We start from the raw sequence: 21,163 nt of genomic DNA, 5'->3' as shown, positions 1-21,163 counted from the left end.
TGCGGCCCATCAACTTTGAAAACAAATGTTTATATTCACTTGAATATGTGAGCCCCACAGCTTACAAAAGGCCCCATTAATAGGGCCCTGTGAATATGAGGGTCCCTAGTCCTCTTATAGGACCCTTTTGCCTTCTTTTTTCTAATTACATTTTTGAGCCCTCTTTAAACCTATAATGCAGCGCGTATCATATTTGATACACGACTTTGCTACACCATCAACATGATCAAAACTTTGCAGAAAACCTGGTTGTATGCAATGCACTAGATGTCTATGGCCTCCTGGTGAAAGTTTCCATGCTTTTCTGGAAGTAGAAGACCTTGTAATATAATTTCCAAAATGGCAACCTTCATGTTGTGATGCACTCGTCTTTTTGATGTGAAAATTTAGCTGATTTTGATCAAGTAAAATTAACAATAACATTTATATTGTTATTGATATTTCAAAATTAGTATTTATTGAATTAAAGCAATATTTGCTTGCTTACAGTTTCATTATTTTATAGAAAAATCATTCTAATTAGGTTTTAAAAAAAACAATTCTGACTATTATTTAATATGTTAGGCTTTATATGGTTCAGCTTTATGCTTTGTTTGAAAAGTGCTGTTGGACAAAAACATTTATTAAAAAAAATAACTTGGCTTAGGTGGTTGGGGAAAAAGTAGACATTGATTCTTTTATTTTGTGTGGTACAAAAGTCTGATTAAACTAGACACGTACAGTTTGTTGATACAGACTATAATGTTGGTTTGACAAAAACTTTTAAATGCTTCAAGTTAGAAATGTTTACAGGTGTTACAGTAAGCGAAAGAAAGAAAGAAAGAAGAGTCTTACAGCAGATTAAAGGGCTTGTGTGTAAGTTTTGACAGCTGAAGTTTTAAATAACAAACATTCAAAAACAGACTTTTAGCTTATTTGAACATTCTGTCAATGTAATGTAGTCTAGGGGATTTTAGCTTAAATGATGACTTCACAGGGCTTTTTTGATAGGAGAATAATAATGGTAGCCAAGCTGTAAGGTCTTTCCAACAGGAATTTACAATAAAATGATCAAATGTCCACTATTTTTGAGCCCCAAACCTTTCAGCACTTCGAAGCTCTCACAATGGAGGGTAAAGTATTTGAAGGAAATAGGGTTTAGGGATGATCACTTCTAAATGGAACCCACCATAATTCAGATGAGTTAGAAAAGATATGGCAGTGCGAGCCAGAATTGCCTGAACTCTTTGCCATGTTTCACCAAAGCCATGCATAGATACTATAGGTGCCTGTTTGTTAAATTCTTCAATATTTAAAGTGTTTTATTAAGTTAAAATATTTCATAATGTATTATTGCCCCTTTAAATATATGCACACGTACACATTTAATACACATTCTTGTTTTTTGTAATCTGTATTATTTACAAGTATTTGCATTGAGTTTGCATTATGTATAACAAACGTTAAAATGGTACTGTCTCTTTAAGAACAGTTCAGCGAACTTTACCACATCCATGATGTGTTTGAATAAATCTGATTGTAAATGAAAGAACAGGTATTCAAAGGGAATTAAATCAATTGATTTTGTGTGGATCTCAGCTAGATAATTGGACCATTGGGGCCCTAAAAGAAAACTGGCTCCGGGGCCCTTGCTAGTCATAATCCACCCCTGCATATAATGCATTTAAAATTTACCGTCTTTCACTTCCAGGAAAAACAGACCAAAATATGGATGACTCCTGCACTAGATAAAATGTTGTCCATTCAAATGAGAATGTCCCTCCCCCTGTTAAAGGGATAGTTCAACCAAAAATGAAAATTTTTTCATCATTTGCTCACCCTCATGCCATCCCAGGTGAATATGGCTTTCTTTCTTCAGCTGAACACAAACGAAGATTTTTAGAAAAATATTTCAGCTCTTTAGGTCCTTTCAATGCAAGTGAATGTTGACTAGACTTTGAAGCTCCAAAAATCACATTAAGACAAAAGTAATCCATTCAACTCCAGTGGAGTCGCTTTGGATGAGAAACAGATCAATATTTAAATCCTTTTTTACTATAAATCTCTACTTTCACTTTAACTCAGTGAAAGTGGAGATTTACAGTAAAAAAGGACTTAAAGGTGCTGTAAGTGATTTTGGCCATTCTAAAACCATGATTTAGCCATGCCCTCTCTTTCCAAAACACAGCAGCGATACTTTTTAGACCACCACAAAGCATATTCTTGTCAAACACAACAGTAGCGAAATAGCACCCCCAACTGATAAATTATAAATCAGAATATGACTTTAAGCCTCAATAATTTTCTGCAACTACAAAAATATGAGAACACACAAAATTATTGACAGGACGTGGACACATTTTTGTTTGCTGTTTACAAAGTCTAGAGCTGTCACAGAGAATGGTGAGATAATGCATGAAACCTATTTCAGTAATATCTTTCAGGGAGTAGGACATTTATTTTATACCTTTCCATGAAAAAATTGCTTACAGCACCTTTAAATATTAATCTGTTTCTCATCCACACCTATCATATCACTTCTGAAGATATGGATTAAACCACTGGATTCTTATGGATTACTTTTATATTGCCTTTATGCTTTTTGGACCTTTCAAGATCTGGTCACCATTGACTTGCATTGTATAGACCTATAGAGCTGAAATATTCTTCTAAAAATCTTTGTTTGTGTTCTACAGAAGAAATAAATTCATACTCACAAGGGATGGCATGAGGGTGAGTAAATGATGAGAGAATTTTCCTTTTTGGGTGAACTATTCCTTTAACACCTGTAACCAACTAGCAAGTATCAAATTATGATTCATGGCTATAATGTAACTAAAGCCTATTGGCTATTTAAAAAAAGGGATGATCATGTTGATTTATGTCCTGCCCAAACTTCCTGTTTCAAAAGGAAATACGGCAACACATGACAAAAAATGTGCAAGTCAAGTGGTACCATAATGTGGCCCTAATTGCATTGAGCTCTTTCACTGTGCTGTACCATTGTGTAGTACTTTAATATAGATAATATATAAAATATTGAATAGGGCCTACAACATATGTTCTTAAACAGTTTCTATTATCTTCTGTGCTTCTATAGATTCAAACTTTAATGTTCCTTGTGATGACACTGTGGCCTGTCCAGATAATACCACATGCTGTAAGACTAAAGATGGAGGATGGGCCTGCTGTCCTCTGCCAGAGGTAAATCTCTTAAGCAGGATCATTGCACTGTACCCCATTGACAACAAGTAGCCCATCTGACCATTATCCCGATTCCCAAATAACTAATCCTTATGTTTTGGTTTTAAGTTTAAGTTCAAGTGTGTGTTAATTGTCTCTATAGGCTGTGTGTTGTGATGATTTTATCCACTGCTGTCCTCATGGTACGAAATGTAACATTACCGCTGACACATGTGACGACCCTTCAGGCTCTGTGCCCTGGTTTGAGAAAGTGTCTGTGCGACCAATCAGCAATCAGAAAGTAGCTGCCACACAAGGTATTTAAACAGATACTCCATATGCAAAGCAGTGCATCAAGTGCACACAAGACTCATGAATCCACACACATAAATACTTGTATTTACAATTCCACACAATATAACACAACTTTTTGTTTCTATCATTTCCAGTGCCTTCTGTATATTCCAACAATGATATTCCCTGTAATGACACTACGGCCTGTCCAGATAATACCACATGCTGTAAAACTAAAGAAGGAGGATGGGCCTGCTGTCCTCTGCCAGAGGTAAATCATCACATCTGGATTTATTACTTCAGCAGAATCAATTTATGTTATTTTTGGGAAAGTTTACTAACAAAAAAGTACCAAAAAACGCCATGGTATTCTAGAAATTTTGGACATGGTATCGAGATGTTACAAATGTATTCTTTAAAGTACCTTGGATTATTACACAAATGTTATAATATTTTTCTGCAGGCTGTATGTTGCGATGATTTCATCCACTGCTGTCCTAATGGTAAGAAATGTAATGTTGCTGCTGGGACATGCGAGGACCCTTCATGTTCTGTGCCCTGGTTGGAGCAGATGCCTGTGCGGCCAATCAGCAGTCAGAATGTGACTGACACACAGAGTAGGTCAACAGACATACCATTTACAAAGAACAGAATCCAATCAAACATTTTTACTTTTTTACACATGCACATATACACATACAACATAAAACTGTCCTTGCACTTGTTCTTAAACCGTTTCTATAATTTCCAGTGCCTTCTATGGATTCAAACTATAATGTTCCTTGTGATGACACTGTGGCCTGTCCAGATAATACCACATGCTGTAAGACTAAAGATGGAGGATGGGCCTGCTGCCCTCTGCCAGAGGTAAATCATCTCATCTGGATCTGTTACTGACATAGGTGTGGACATGTCTCCACCACCTTTTGCCATGGCTGATTTTGTCCCCACCACTAGAATAAAATAGCTCGACCCAAATGTCATGCTTACACTCACTGGGCACTTTATTAGGAACACCTGTATACCTACATATTCTTGCGATTATCTAATCAGTCAATCGTGTGGCAGCAGTGCAGTGCATAAAATCATACAGATACGGATCAGGAGCTTCAGTTAATGTTCACATCAAACATCAGAATGGGTAAAAAATGTGATTTCAGTGATTTCGACCATGAAATGATTTTTGGTGGCTGGTTTGAGTATTTCTGTTACTGCTGATCTCCTGGGATTTTCACGCACAACAGTCTCTAGAGTTTACTCAGAATGGTGCCAAAAACAAGAGAGGTCAACAGAGAATGGCCAAACTGGTTTGAGCTGACAGCAAGGCTACAGTAACTCAGCTAACCACTCTGTACAATTGCAGAGAGCAGAAGAGCATCTCAGAATGCACAACACGTCAAACCTTGAGGTGGATGGGCTACAACAGCAGAAGACCACATCGGGCACATTATTAGGACTATAGTGTTCCTAATAAAGTGCTCAGTGAGTGTATATTTGATATGCTCATTCATGCATTTTTACACAGAACTACTAAATCCCTGGACTGACAGTGACAGATATAGGAATATTATCCAATTAATTATATATTACTCAATCAATGAAGTTAATAAGTTCATTTGAGCACTTGTATTAATTAATAAAAAAAAGACTGCTCCCTTTAAATTACTATGTAACAAGAACTTAGTTTTAAGGCAAAATAATAGCAAATAACAAAAATGTGCTATTGAAATTGTTGTTTGAACTCTTAAGGATAAACATTACCGGTGGACAGATACAGTATTTTTAAGGATTTTAGTTATAGGTGTGTGTTCATTTTCTCTGTAGGCTGTCTGTTGTGATGATTTCATCCACTGCTGTCCTCATGGTAAGACATGTAATGTTGCTGCTGGGTCATGTGACGACCCTTCAGGCTCTGTGCCCTGGTTTGAGAAGGTGTCTGTGCGACTAATCAGCAGTCAGAAAGTGGTTGACACACAAGGTAGGTGAATCCAGCCAGACTGATAACACTGTGAATTCTGTGACAGTAAGTCAAAAGTTCTGCTACTGAAATCGGTCTGTGCTTCCCAAAATTTGAAACACTGCCCCCAAATCACCGAAGGTGGAAGTGTTGGAAGTTTCTGGGAGAAATGTCCACAGGGTGGCACCAAGAGCAAGTTGTAGTATTAATTAGCAATAAGGCTGTTGATTTAGCGCCTTAATTTAGTGCGATAATGTAAAAAAAATAATGTTTTAAAAAAATACAGCTTAATCATGCCACTTAACCATGCGTATATTCCGTATCAAGGAATTCCACTACTATTGGAGCAATTCAAGCTTGAAGTATCACCTTGATGTTTTGGCAAATCAAGGGCAGTAATGGGCAGTCAGCCTCAGCCTGGGGCTGGACTGGCAATGCACTTCTTCAAGAGCAGCAGCAAAGATGTGGCTCTGAAGAGCAGGCAGTACAGCCTTTCACAGATGATGCTTTTGCATTCAAATGCAGCTGGATAAAGCACAACAGAATACAGGGATCTTAAGACATGTTTTTCCAAAGTTTAAAAATACTTTCATCTTAAACTGCTCTTAAGGCATTTATTTTATTTAGTCAAACATTTTAAATAGCACAAACAGAACATGTCCTGTGAGAGATTTAAGAATTAAATTGCAAAATGGATTGCTATCTAGAGTAGGCCAATAATACACTTATGTGCAAAAATATGGAAATAAAAAAAACAACAACAATAAATTGACTTTAAAAAGCTTTTTTGTATTGTCTAATCAATGCATTACTTTTGTGCTCCCATAATAATGCAATGTATTATTGTATATATAATGTTTTTTAATTATTAAAGAGGCCGCTAAATTTAATTTATTTGAGAGCTTTTACAGTAATTATTGATATACTGTATGTGATAAATTCAATTGAATTCATCAGCACATCATGTAATCAGTTTGATTAAAAAAATGTAAGTATTTACTTATTTATTTTTGTATTTCTGTAGAATAGGGTCAATTTCAGAGTATATTAACTTTTGGCAGCAGCATGTCAATTTTCTCTGTGGTCATGTTGAATCCAGCATGCACAAACACATAAACTTGTACAAACACATGCAGAACAAATTAGCACCCTTTTACTTTGACTTGTACTTAAACTGTTTCTATCATTTCCAGTGCCTTCTATGGATTCCAACTCTGATGTTCCCTGTGATGACACTGCGGCCTGTCCAGATAATACCACATGCTGTAAGACTAAAGATGGAGGATGGGCCTGCTGCCCTCTGCTAGAGGTAAATCATCACAAATGGATCTGTTACTGATATAGGTGTGGACATGTCTCCACCACCTTTTGACATGGCTGATTTTGTCCCCACCACTTGAATAAAATAGCTTGACCCATATGTCATGCTTATATTTTAGATTTTAGATTCATGCAGCTTTACACTAAACTATTAAATTCTGGGACTGACAGTGGCAGATATAGGAAAGTTATCCAATTAAATATATATTTAAAGTTCATTTGAGCACTTGGATTTATTAATATAAAAAGATTGTTCCCTTAAATCACTGTGTAATGAGAACTTAGTTTTAATGCAAAGAATACCAAATAGCAAAAATGTGCATTTGAAATTGTTGTTTGAACACTTAAGGATCAACATTACTTGTGGACAGATATGTTAAAGGTTTTTAGTTATAGGTGTGTGTTCATTGTCTCAATAGGCTGTCTGTTGTGATGATTTCATCCACTGCTGTCCTAATGGCAAGAAATGTAACGTTGCTGCTGGTACATGTGAGGACCCCTCAGGCTCTGTTCCCTGGTTTGAGAAGGTGTCTGCGAGACCAGTCAGCAGTCAGAAAGTGGCTGCCACACAAGGTTGGTGAATCCAGGAAGCACAAACACACGAACTTGTATAAACAAACATGCAGAACAATTTAGTACCCTTTGAGTTGTTCTTAAAATGGATTCGATTATTTCCAGTGCCTTCTATGGATTCAAACTCTAATGTTCCTTGTGATGACACTGTGGCCTGTCCAGATAATGCCACATGCTGTAAGACTAAAGATGGAGGATGGGCCTGCTGCCCTCTGCCAGAGGTAAATCATCACAAATGGATCTGTTACTGATATAGGTGTGGACATGTCTCCACCACCTTTTGACATGGCTGATTTTGTCGCCACCACTTGTATAAAATAGCTTGACCCATATGTCATGCTTATATTTTAGATTTTAGATTCATGCATCTTTACACTAAACTACTAAATCCTGGGACTGACAGTGGCAGATATAGGAAAGTTATCCAATTAAATATATATTTAAAGTTCATTTGAGCACTTGGATTTATTAATATAAAAAGATTGTTCCCTTAAATCACTGTGTAATGAGAACTTAGTTTTAATGCAAAGAATAGCAAATAGCAAAAATGTGCATTTGAAATTGTTGTTTGAACACTTAAGGATCAACATTACTGGTGGACAGATATGTTAAAGGTTTTTAGTTATAGGTGTGTGTTCATTGTCTCAATAGGCTGTCTGTTGTGATGATTTCATCCACTGCTGTCCTAATGGCAAGAAATGTAACATTGCTGCTAGTACATGTGAGGACCCCTCAGGCTCTGTTCCCTGGTTTGAGAAGGTGTCTGCGAGACCAGTCAGCAGTCAGAAAGTGGCTGCCACACAAGGTTGGTGAATCCAGGAAGCACAAACACACGAACTTGTATAAACAAACATGCAGACCAATTTAGTACCCTTTGAGTTGTTCTTAAAATGGATTTGATTATTTCCAGTGCCTTCTATGGATTCAAACTCAAATGTTCCTTGTGATGACACTGTGGCCTGTCCAGATAATGCCACATGCTGTAAGACTAAAGATGGAGGATGGGCCTGCTGCCCTATGCCAGAGGTAAATCATCACAACTGGCTCTGTTACTGACATGGGTGTTGACATGTCTCCATCACCTTTTACCATGGCTGATTTTTTTGTCCCCACCACTAGAATAAAATAGCTCAACCCAAATGTCATGCTTACACTCACTGAGCACTTTATTAGGAACACCTGTACACCTACTTGTTCTTGCGGAACTGACAGTGGCAGATATAGGAAAGTTATCCAATTCAATATATTACTCAATGAATATAAGTTAATTTGAAGGGGGCCTGGGTAGCACAGTGGTAAAATACACTGGCTACCACCCCTGGAGTTCGCTAGTTCGAATCCCAGGGTGTGCTGAGTGACTCCAGCCTGGTCTCCTAAGCAACCAAATTGGCCCGGTTGCTAGGGAGGGTAGAGTCACATGGGGTAACCTCCTCATGGTCGCTATAATGTGGTTCGTTCTCGGTGGGGCGCGTGGTGAGTTGAGCACGGATGCCGCGGTGGATGGCGTGAAGCCTCCACACGCGCTATGTCTCCGAGGCAACACGCTCAACAAGCCATGTGATAAGATGCGCAGGTTGACATTCTCAGAAGCGGAGGCAACTGAGATTCATCCTCCGCCACCCAGATTGAGGCGAATCACTACGCGACCACAAGGACTTAAAAAGCACACTGGGAATTGGGCATTCCAAATAGGGGGAAAAAGGGGGAAAATCCAAAAAGAAAATATAAATAAAAAAGTTAATTTGAGCACTTGTATTGACTAATAAAAAAAGTTTGCACCTTTTAAACCACTGTGTTACGAGAACTTAGTTATAAGGCAAAATAATAGCAAATATGCTATTGAAATTGTTGTTTGAACTCTTAAGGATAAACATTACCGGTGGACAGATACAGTATGTTTAAGGATTTTAGTTATAGGTGTGTGTTCATTGTCTCAATAGGCTGTCTGTTGTGATGATTTCATCCACTGCTGTCCTAAAGGCAAGAAATGTAATGTTGCTGCTGGTACATGTGAGGACCCCTCGGGCTCTGTTCCCTGGTTTCAGAAGATGTCTGCAAGACCAATCAGCAGTCAGAAAGTGGCTGCCACACAAGGTTGGTGAATCCAGCAAGCACAAACATGTAAACTTGTATAAGTAAACATGCAGAACAATTTAGTACCCTTTGAGTTGTTCTTAAATGGATTCGATTACTTCCAGGGCCTTCTATGGATTCAAACTCTAATGTTCCTTGTGATGACACTGTGGCCTGTCCAGATAATGCCACATGCTGTAAGACTAAAGATGGAGGATGGGCCTGCTGCCCTCTGCCAGAGGTAAATTATCACACCTGGATCTAATGAACCCTTCAGCAGGATCAATGCACTGTACCCCATAGTTAAGTACCATGGCCATAACATCTCTCTATGACATTTAAGTACCATGGCCATAACATCTCTCTATGACATTGTCGCTTAAAGGATAAACAATACTGGTAGAACGTTATGTTTTGGTATAAAGTAGGAATGTCAGTCGATTCTAAATTTGAATTGAATTCATTTCATGGTACACTGATTAATTAATCAATCAAATTAATGATGACTGCATACATTAGTATTTGCTGAGAAAAGTCCCCAAATAAAGAAATTCAACACATTACATTATTGTGGCAGATGAGTAAAGCATGAGCAGCAAAAAGTGGCTTTAGAAGTCAATATTTGGTTAGATTTAGTGCCATAACATTGACTATCACTGGCTTGAAGTTCACTGCAATACATTTTAAAATTGAGTTGCCAGGGCCACTAGTTAATTCACAGTAGGATATACAATAGAGCTGTGTTCTCCAATCATTATCATGTAAATGAGTGTGTTATCTTTTTCTGTAGGCTGTGTGTTGTGATGATTTCATCCACTGCTGTCCTCATGGTACGAAATGTAACGATACCGCTGACACATGTGACGACCCTTCAGGCTCTGTGCCCTGGTTTGAGAAAGTGCCAGTACGACCAATCAGCAGTCAGAAAGTAGCTGACACACAAGGTAGGTGAAACCAGCATGCACAAACACAAAAAAATCTACTTTTACACACACAAACACACACATGTTGGTTTAGCTATCCTTATGAGGACCCCCCCATAGACATAATGATTTTTATACTGTACAAACTATAGATTCTATCACCTAACCCTAACTCTACCCCTGAGCCTAACCCTCATGGAAACATTTTTGCATTTTTACATTTTCAAAAAAACATTTAATATGCCATTTCCCTTGTGAGGACCGCTGGCTGGTCCTCACAACGTAGGTGATCTCAGGTTTTACTAAGGATTGTAAAACCTGTACACGCACACGCAAACACACACACACACACACACACACACACACACACACACACACACACACACACAGAACATAACAGTAAATTTTTACTTATTTAATTGTTTCTATCATTTCCAGTACCTTCTATAGATTCAGAATCTAATGTTCCCTGTGATGGCATTGTGGCCTGTCCAGATGAAACCACATGCTGTAAGACTAAAGATGGAAAATGGAGCTGTTGTCCTTTTCCAGAGGTATGTCTCCTCACTTGGAACTTCACTCTTTAGTAGACACTTCGCTCAGCCATTACATCTCTTCTACCTGGTCTCATAGAATGAACATTACTATAATTACATTTTTGCAAACTGAGTTTTACACGCCGAACCGCGTCTTGTTTTCTGCCGCAGTTTCCTGGTGAAATTAACACTAGAGGCGCTACAACAACTGTGTGTTTTATTAACTTTCACACAAATCACAAGTACAACAGCTGAGTATGACTTTAGAAACACTTATTCTTTGCTCTATTTCTCACACACTGTTGTGTAACGATTTTTACAATACTACAATACTGTGCAAAAGTTTTTTAGGTACTTAAGAGGTTTCACAAAAACATTTGTCTTAAAATGTTTTTTTATATCTTCAGCTTTAGTGTGTCAATAGGAGAAATACATTTTAGACTCCCAAACATTACTTTTGCAAATAGAAAAGATTATAATAGAAGAACAGGGCACTCTACAAGAGATGGCGTTGCCCCCACAAAGCCCCACACTGAACATCAAGTCAGTCTGGGATTATATGAAGCGACAGAAGCAACTGAGACAGACTAAATGGTTAGAAGAACTGTGCTGAATTCTCCAAGAATCTTGGAACATCCTATCTGCCAACAACCAAGAAAAACTGTGTCCAGGTGTACGTAGGAGAATTGGTGCTGTTTTAAAGGCAAAGGTGGTCACACCAAATATTGATTTAGCTTTTTATGTTTATTGGACTTTGTATGATGTTAATTGATAAATAAAACTATTTATGGCATTATTTTTGAAGACATCCTCACTATGCAACATTTTTCACAAGTGCCTAAAATTTGCACAGTACTGTATATATTTTACCACTTGCATTACAGACCCTTCTACATTTACACACTTATTTTAAAGTGATTAGCTTCCACGCTAGCTCACCTGATAAAGTGCTCAAGCCCAGCCAAGCACACAAGCTGACACGTGAGACCAGAGTTTCATAGAAGTGACACAAGATGACGTGGTTGCTTCAGAAAATGTGCTTATCATGTCACATTTGCTTTTAGGACACTATTGGTTAGGTTTAGGTTAAAGTTTTAGGTAAGGGAGGTACGTTTTACTTATTAAAACCTCCATCTAACATTCACCTTAAAAACCTTGTCTGATTATTACACCATTACACTCGCTTTTGGTGCCCAAAAATTACAATTCTGTGATTTACTCACCCTTGTGTCGTTCCAAACCCCTATGACTTTCTTTATTCTGTGAACACAGGAGGAGAAGTTTTATAGAATGTTGATTCTGCTCTTTTTTCCATACAGTGAAAGTGAATAGAAACTGAGGTTGTCAGTATCTAACAGCTTGAGTTGGAAATTGCACTTCTTTCTGCTCTAATATGCTACTTGCAATCACCTCCTCCGTAGTGTATTAGCATATTTAGTTTAACTACATTTTTCAATTTTCCGAAGAAAATGTGAGTGGTGCTTGACTTGCCTGTGCAAAACTCGCTGAGGTGTTCTAGTAAATTGCTAGTGCATTGATATGAAGTTGCTAGGGTGTTCTGTGTGGTTGCTAGGTGTTGGCTTACTGGTCCAAGCCGAATGTGCTCACCAGAATATCAAGTCTCTATGATATTCTGGTTCCTAGATATGTATACGCTTTTCAATGGGTGCGGGACAAAAGTTTTTGGCAGAAGTATGAGCCATAAAAGTGATGCTTGTCTTAGAAAGCAACACTAATGATATGTGTGTTCATTTTCTCTGTCGGCTCTGTGTTTTTAATTATTCACCCAATGCTGCCCTCGTGGTAAGAAATGTAACCTTACTGCTGGCATATTTGATAACCATTCAGGCTCTGTGCCCTGGTCAGAGAAAGTGCCTGCTAGTTCAAAAGCAGGTCAAAGGTCACCTGAGAATGTGAACTGTGACTCTAGTCATTTTTGTCCTGAATCCAACTGTTGTAAGAACATAGATGAAGATTGGGGCTGCTGTCTTATGCCCAAGGTACAGTATACCTATGACTGTATCTAATCGTGTACGAGTAACCAAATGAGAAAATACACACTCCGTTTTCAATTTTGAATTTTATTGTCACTCATGGTGATATCCCTCCTTCACTATTTAAAAATATGTTCTTCAAGTGCTCAGCCTAAAGGCAATGGGAATTTACACTCGAAAGCACCCTTTCTTTTTTTAATGTTAAATAGAAACTCAAAAAAAAGTTGTTGTTTTTTTACTCTGCACACAGGCAAGTTTTTACAACTAAAAGGCAGCCACATAGCTGCAATGCAAAATGTTGTAACTGGGCCATCTAGTGTATGAATTTTTGATGTGTAGAATTGTCCCAAATTGGATATTAATGTTTTTTTTACTACATGGTAACATTTACGGTTTTACAGCTGACAGAAGTGACATTACAAATGCACTCGATGTGTTACCGCTACCTTTAGTGCGTTAACCAACCTCCAACACTTAAGGCCTATTCACACCAATTTCGTGACAAATTTTGTGAGAGGAACTGCCGACGAAAGGTCTATTCACACCATGCCCGAAACAAACACAATGAAAAACAATTTTACCCCTGTACAGTAGGCACACTGTTCTACAGACATTTATTCTGGTGCATTGATCTTTAAGCATTCAGATGTCAGTGCATGAGATTAATATATTTAACTGTTTTATTATGTTTTATTATTACTATAAATGTTTTTGATGCATTTATAGGAATATAGAATTTTTGTTTTTTGTGTGAGTGAGAGGAGTAAAGAGCACGGTTGCATATGTCCAATGTCTTTTGTCTTTATATTTATGCATGTATTTTGCAACGAGTATATTCCAAACAAACTCCCAAACCTAGCTTTTCTTTTTTTAATGCATGTCTAATATAACACAAAGTACAGTTGTATACATACATGTGAAGTAATGTACATAAAGTAAAACAGGTATAGTATAAAATATGACACATAACATTTCAAATAATATAAAAGAAGACACTGCCTCATGGTTTTTTCTTTATTTGATTATTACATATTTGTATTGAATTCAGAGTTTCTTGTGCGTGGTGAGAAAAAGAGCACCGTTACAGGAATAATTTATATGTTATTTTATACTTGCAATACAAATAGCAGTGAGGTTTGGCAATTTGTTTGTCTACACTCGTAGTATGTAAACAGGGGCATAGATTCCAGGTGGGATGGGGTGGGGGGGGAGTGTTAGGTAACCCCCCCAATAATCAAAACAAGCAAGTACAACCCCCCCATATTTATACGATGATCAATGGAAACATGAAAATCCTTCACACTGTAACCCCCCCCCCCCCCAAATATTCAAGCCAAATCTACGCCATTGTATGTAAAGAGTCTTTTTATGCAATATTTTACTACAAGCTTAGTCCAAACTACGAGTGTTGCCAAACCTCACTGCTATTTTTAATACCTGGATAATATCACAGGCACAGTAATATAAATAATCATTAATGTACATTAAAGGTGATGTAAGCATTTTTTTCATGGAAAGGTATCAAAAAAATGTCCTACACCCTGAGAGACATTACTGACATAAGTGTTGTAAGATATCTCACCTGTCTCTGTGACAGCTCTAGACTCTTTAAACAGCAAACAAAAATGTGTCCATGGACAATGACGCTTTCGACCTCTCAATCATTTTGCATGTTCTTAGAGTGGTGTAGTTGCAGCGAATTATTGAGAGTTAATGCCATTTTTAAGCCTTGTTGTTATTAACAGTTGTCAGTTGAGGGTGCTATTTTGCTGCTGTTGTTTTTAACAACCATTTCTGCACGTCACTTTTGGTATCTTTGGAGTGCCGTGGGTTTGGAAAGAGGGGGCGTGGCTAATCCAACTCCTGGAAGTAGAATGGCTAAAATCGCTTACAGCACCTTTAAGAAAAAAAATACAAGGTATGTTATATAATATGAGGTATCAGCACATTACATAAATATTCTAAAAAAAGAAAGAATGTGTGTATAGCTTCTATATTATTTATTTAACTGCATATTTGCATTCGTCCGGAACAAACATTTGCACAGAAAATTCAGTCTTGGTGTGAATAGGCCTTTACATCTCAAATAACGTACGTATGCACACAGCATGGGATGATGCAAAAACATTCAACTCCCATTTGCAAGGTGCTGTCTTCACAGAAGTTATGGTAGTTGCCATATTCACCATTAATTATGATTGTTTTGTCAGACCACACTTTTTACCATTTAAGCATTTCAGTTTCATAACTAATTTCCATCAAATTGAACTGAGTAACATTTAACAAAATAAAAAAAATACATATTTTTTAAGTTTTTGTTTTTATATAAAGATAAAAGTTTGATGGAAATTTGTTATGAAATTGAAATGTGTAAATCTTAAAAAATAGGCTAAAATATTTTTTGGAGTGCAGCATTGCGGCCAGGTAACCACTCCTTGAGCTACGTAGGGCAAGTGTGAGCACTAAGTGCATGAAGTGTCTGACATTCCACATTCCGTTATTTCAGTTGAAGAAGTACATCATCCGGATACCCGTAATACACTTATTTTTTGTTGCATTTTCAGTGTGGACATACTAACATACACTGCAAAATGGTGTAGAATAGTGCAGAATTGGAATGTTATATTCTGTCCTGTAACAGATGGGTTTGGCCAGGCTAAACTATACTCAGATTAGAGAAAACAAAGCGTGAAAGCTGCAGTAACTAAAAAAAATCCCCTCTAAAAGCAAAGTAAACCACATTTCTTACAGTTGTTTGAAGTAATACACAGGCAGACTGAAGGATCTGCATTTTTGGGGCCATGTTTGAAATCACTGGTCAAAGTTTTTAGTTACAAAAACATAAAAAACCTAATCTGTGCATATAGATTTGGCTGGAAAATCAAGCCATTTTACTATGTATGGCTAAATCATCATTAAAATCAATCTGTAACTGACAGTCAGATTGTTATGTCTGCAGGCTGTGTGTTGTAAGGATAAATTCCACTGCTGTCCCAAAGGCACCACTTGTGACCTTATAACGATCAACTGTAATAACAGCAGCACATCTGTGCCTATGTCAGACATAATCCCTGACCACAGACAAGAACAGCAAAAGGAAGTGAAAAATGGAGTGGGTGAAAAGGGGAAGTACAATGGCAGGGTTCCATGTGATACTCATACTTCCTGTCCAGATCATACTACTTGCTGTCTTAATGCACAAACCAAGAAATGGGGCTGCTGCCCACTGCCTAAAGTGAGTGTGACTGTCAGTTATGTCGAAAATAAAGATGGTTCATCCTGATAAACATCACCTTAACTCTGTCATCCACCAGTGTACAGTAAACACTAATTTTGCCGGCTGTTTTACTAGTTTTATCAAGCCGGGTTTGCTGGTTTCACAACTGTAGCTTGACTATTAAGTGGGCTCTTTGTTTTGATAAGTGTATATATACTGTATTTCTAGATTAAATACTTCCTTGTGTGTGTGCAACAGAATAGCACAGCCCTTACTGACTAGACAATATGCACTAAATATACAAGTTGTGTTGCCATTTTTAAACAAATACAGTGTTAAAAGAGCATGTTGTCATTGTCATATTGGCCATATATCCTATCTTCAAATCTATTCAAGTCTATTGCTCACTCCATTTCAGGCTGTATGTTGCAAGGATGGGGAACACTGTTGTCCAGCTGACTATGAGTGTGATGAGAGCCAGGTGTCCTGCAAAAAGGGAGAAGTGGTGATTCCTTGGTACAATAAGATTAATGCCCAGAGCACTCCAGCTCCAAGCTCTGATCTCAGTTCTGTTAGGTGTGATGCACAGTCAAGCTGCCTTGCAGGCTCAACCTGTTGCCGTCTGTCCACGGGAGAATGGGGTTGCTGCCCTCTTCCTGAGGTAAGAGTACTGTATTTGTCAGTGTATGTGTGTGTGTGTGTGTGTGTGTGCGTGCTTGCATGTGCGTGTGTGGACTAGCTTCGGCTACTAATCAGAAGATTTGCATATTCACATTTAATGCACCACAAAATGGCCACAAAATATCTGGGTAGGGTTGCACCAGCTGTGCGTAAGTTCTCACTTAAGTTAAGACATAAAGTTCACACTAAGGGCTTAGTAACTACTAGTTAGTTTGTAACTAATTCAGTGCTTAATTTGGCTGCACCAACTGTTCTTAATGTAAGACTTAACTAGTAGGTCGTAAGCTCTCCGTAAAGTAATCGTAGTCACATAATATGATGTTTACCTGTATTGATCCAATAAGCAGTCTTCATATTTGTACACAGAAGTGTTAAAAAGCCGTGAACTTCAGTTTGATCTTGTTACGGTTGATGTTCAAACCTTGTTTGCTCACGTAACTGTCAGCTGTAATAAATTATATCCACATTAAAATACGATACATAATAAAAGTAAATTTGATCAGTCGTATATTTGCCCTGTGTAAATAACAATATATAGGAACTGTATCTAAAATAAATGATGGGTAATAAATACTAATACAACAGGCTGGAAAAATAGACATTTATTAATTTTAATATCCTATATATATTTTGAATGTGTTGAAACTTGACACCGGGCGAAGCACTCTGAAAACTGCCCCGTTAGATCGGTTTCATGCTGAAGAGCCGCTTAAAAAAAAATTCTTTCTCGTAAATGTAAACGAGTGTAAATGTCAACATCATAATGTATGATTGATGCCTGTCAGGCAAAACATGAGCTCATTGATGTCATTAAATATCATTCTGCTTTTTCATTCCATCAGTTACTCCTGGTCGGAGTCTGACATAAATATTTAGTTTATACGTAGGGTTACATTCTAACTAAATTTAATGGTGCAACGCTCAAATATTTAGTAGAGCGTAAATTGTGACTTAGTGCCCATTTACACCACAACTAGGCTAAGTTGTAACGTACGTATAGCTGGTGCAGCCGGCCCCTGGACACTTAAGCCACACTTAAAAATGCATGTCTTTGCATTATATAACAAAATCTCAAACCAAGTTGCATTACTTTTAAACAGAAAGGAAGAGAAAAAAGAAAGCATAGGCACACTTTTCGAGAAAGTGTTTGATAGGTTCCAAATGATAAAAATAGAAGATAAAAAAGGAAGACAAAAGTATTCTGACAATTTCTGGTTGTCAGACATTAGTGAAATGTGTCAATAGTTACTGTGATGAACTACTCCAGTGGTTACTCTGCTTAGACTAAGGATGGGAATCATAAGGAATTTAACAATTCCGATTCCTCTCAACGATTCCGGTTCCTTAACGGTTCCAGAAACGATTCCAGAAACGATTCTTTTACTACTTTTGAGGAAGAATTATTGAATTTTTGGAAATATAATATGCAATGCTTATTGCATTTACTGCCCTCTGCAGTTTGCATGCCAAGGAATGAGATGATTTTAAGTTTCTACAGAGCTGAAATACTGTTAAAAATCAGAAATACATTTAAAACAATTCTTCTTAAAGGTGTGTTTGCAGACTTTTTAGAGGCATGAATGCAATACAATACTTGATCCCAACTACATTTTAAATAAAAAATTCCATGCATTTATTCTTTTATTATTTAATTTTGAGTTGGATATTCATAACTTGTGCGTTAGTATAAAAATAATTCAGTAACCACTCCGACTGATGCACAAGTGTTTTTGATTCACTAAAAAGAACTGGCTCATAAGAGTCATTAGTTTGAGAATCGGAGTATACCAGAAGTGCCGTATGTTTTGGAATGACCTTTCCAATTCCATCCGTGAAGCAGACTCCCTCTCTGTTTTAAACTTTTTCATGAGCGCTTGACCATACACTCAAATTAATAATAATAAAAAATCTTGTTGCACTTTAATCTCAGTCTAGGCTAGTACTTTTCTAATGCAATTTAACTTTTGTAATGCAGCAGTTTTCATGTTACGCTCTCCTTAAGATGAATTGCTTATGTTGTATCCTTCCTCATTTTGTAAGTCGCTTTGCAATAAAGCATCTGCTAAGTGAATAAATGTAAATGTATATGTTTCACAATTTATAGATTCAACAGAGTCAGCTCAAAAGAGTTATTCGTTTGGGAATCAAAAAACACTGGTAGCACAGTGTGTTTCATGCTGCAAAATTGCACGTACAGGAACTGTTAACGGAACCGAAAATCATGAAATTATATGGTTCTGTTATTTTTTTTAAATGGAACTGGTTTTGGACAAGAACCGGTACCCAACCCTAGCTACCAGTGTGTCTCAATCAGCTCCCTATCTCATGAATCAGTATATTGCGAACACGAATTCGAGCACTGGCAAGGGTACTGATCCACTAAACACTGGGACATTAATGACTCAATGACCTGCGACACGATTACGAGGTTGTGCTTTTAAACGCAACTGGTATTCATCTGCAACACTGCTGTATAAATTACACTATTGTGCATTTTCAGTGTAAATATTAAGACGCGTGTTGTTATGACAGATAAATGACAAATGAATAAATAAATATAAAAAGGAGTGTATATTTTTAAACTTTTTCTAACAACTCTAATATTTAAAAGAACATTATGGATGAAAGATCATTCTCTTTTTAAAAGAAAATAAGCTTTTGATATAGTATATTTACAAGTGCATTTGACCTTTAATGACTTGAGAGACTTCAGAAGGCCTGACGTCATTTCCGGTAAGGGAACATAGTTGGCAATGATGCTTCCTGGTTTTTACATTGTATTTTGGGAATTTTTAGGGAGATCTGTTGTCCAACCCCGTTTCAGTGCACAGGAACGATTTTGCGATTGGGACATTCCTAGAAATGACTCCCTGATTAGTGCCCTGACTACTGAACTAGGGAGCTGATTGAGACACACCCTAGGACAACCTGTGTAAACTTGAGGGGAACTGATTCATACATCCACTAAAAATCACCTTGACACCAGGTGGTTAAAAGTCATTACAAAAATCGCTCAGAAAAGTTAAGTTAGTTTTAAGACAATGTCTTGCACCATTTGTGTGCAGATTCAACTTGGTTTGATATTTTGTATCTTTGCAATGAATTTCTGACATTTTTTTAGTGACCAAAACTGTACAAATACTGTATCTAATACATTATACACCTCTGGTACGCCATAGGCTATTTGTTGTCCAGACCAGGACCACTGCTGTCCCAAAGGCTACCAATGTGACTTGCATGGTCACTCCTGTGTAAAATCCGTCTGGCTGCAGATGGACACAGTCCCACTCACCCACATTGGTGGCCCAAAGCCACAGCCTCCCATCTCAAAAAAGGACATTCAGTGTGGTGGGAGTTATAGTTGCCTTGATGGTGAGACATGTTGTCCAACCTCTGAAACATCCTGGGGCTGTTGCCCATCTGCCAAGGTAAACAATTAAACCTAGAAGTGAGAAATAAAGCCAGTTTTCTTATTTAGCATTTAGCACCTGGTGCTAAGAAGACATATATTTATTTTAAAGAAGGGAATCAATGAAAGAAGTTCTCTACCATCAAAGGAGGAAATTAGCACAATGTCATACCTCAGCTTTATTGACTTTATCGACTAGTAAATTTAAATGGCAGCCAAATTTTGAAATATTTATCTTTCTGCAGTTCTTATTCCTACCCTTCTATTTTGCCTTCCTCTAATCGTTCCTTTTTATCTCTCTCTAGGCGGTGTGCTGTGATGATAAGAAACACTGCTGCCCTGCCGGCTACAAATGTGGTGAAGGTGGAGTTTGTACCCAAGCCACAGGCTTCAGCTGGAACAACTGGAGACACTGGAGGGTGTTCTTCTCCAAAAAGAAACAAGCTATTTTTATATGAAAACACCTGGGTCTGTCCCTCTCAGATGCACCCCACATTCCTAACCGTGTCAATTTTTTTAATGCTACATTTATCAGATTACTAATCAGAGAAAATCAGACAGTTATTTTACTGCAAAGGGAGAAATGTATTCTTTTATTTACAGGGAAAAGTTTCATGAGGGCTGAACAAAAGATGGTTTAGATCTGTTTCCAGGTTTGCAGGTTACATTTTTGAGACTTGACATTATGCAATCTTATGATTATGGCTAAGATGCTTTGTATAAGGAAATGTTTTAAATTAACCTCTTCAGATAAGGCATCATGTTTTCTGTGTAACTTCCATATTTGCAGGTCAGGTCTCAATCTTCCTTATTCCTATTTCACAATCGAAGTAAATAACCCTACAACTGATTTCTGTAATTTTCTTCTTTATCGATCTAGATGCTTGCTGGTTTTTAACAGTTCCAATGTTTGGGTTGTGTGAGAGATGATTGAAATATAATTCTCAAATAAAAATATGGCCCATACAAAATCTTGTCAGTTCTGAAAGAGAAATTAAAAATAAAAGAGAATTGTCTCTGTCTA

The 21,163-nt window shown here is 37.4% G+C and overlaps 1 protein-coding gene across 16 annotated transcripts in view; it reads left to right on the top strand.

Moving 5' to 3' along the window:
• The window catches only part of grna (granulin a), a 27,413-nt gene extending 6,250 nt beyond the window's left edge, over window positions 1-21,163 (top strand). For 2 of the 16 annotated variants that reach the window (XM_051716936.1, XM_051716937.1), the window contains exons 9-27: window positions 3,080-3,183; window positions 3,326-3,479; window positions 3,612-3,727; window positions 3,920-4,073; window positions 4,208-4,323; window positions 5,281-5,434; window positions 6,607-6,722; window positions 7,153-7,306; window positions 7,412-7,527; window positions 7,958-8,111; window positions 8,217-8,332; window positions 9,247-9,400; window positions 9,505-9,620; window positions 10,170-10,323; window positions 10,741-10,856; window positions 15,792-16,067; window positions 16,468-16,710; window positions 19,910-20,158; window positions 20,445-21,163. In XM_051716936.1, the coding sequence (XP_051572896.1) occupies window positions 3,080-3,183; window positions 3,326-3,479; window positions 3,612-3,727; window positions 3,920-4,073; window positions 4,208-4,323; window positions 5,281-5,434; window positions 6,607-6,722; window positions 7,153-7,306; window positions 7,412-7,527; window positions 7,958-8,111; window positions 8,217-8,332; window positions 9,247-9,400; window positions 9,505-9,620; window positions 10,170-10,323; window positions 10,741-10,856; window positions 15,792-16,067; window positions 16,468-16,710; window positions 19,910-20,158; window positions 20,445-20,597 (2,915 nt within the window). In that variant the 3' untranslated portion in view covers window positions 20,598-21,163. The remainder of the gene's footprint in view (window positions 1-3,079; window positions 3,184-3,325; window positions 3,480-3,611; window positions 3,728-3,919; window positions 4,074-4,207; window positions 4,324-5,280; window positions 5,435-6,606; window positions 6,723-7,152; window positions 7,307-7,411; window positions 7,528-7,957; window positions 8,112-8,216; window positions 8,333-9,246; window positions 9,401-9,504; window positions 9,621-10,169; window positions 10,324-10,740; window positions 10,857-15,791; window positions 16,068-16,467; window positions 16,711-19,909; window positions 20,159-20,444) is intronic. The other 14 variants (XM_051716948.1, XM_051716939.1, XM_051716938.1 and 11 more) reach the window with 14 other exon arrangements.

Source organism: Myxocyprinus asiaticus, chromosome 14 (assembly GCF_019703515.2).
Source record: "Myxocyprinus asiaticus isolate MX2 ecotype Aquarium Trade chromosome 14, UBuf_Myxa_2, whole genome shotgun sequence".
NCBI classification, from domain to species: domain Eukaryota; kingdom Metazoa; phylum Chordata; class Actinopteri; order Cypriniformes; family Catostomidae; genus Myxocyprinus; species Myxocyprinus asiaticus.
Note: the sequence above shows the minus strand (reverse complement) of the source record. Positions and strands in the feature narration are given on the sequence as shown.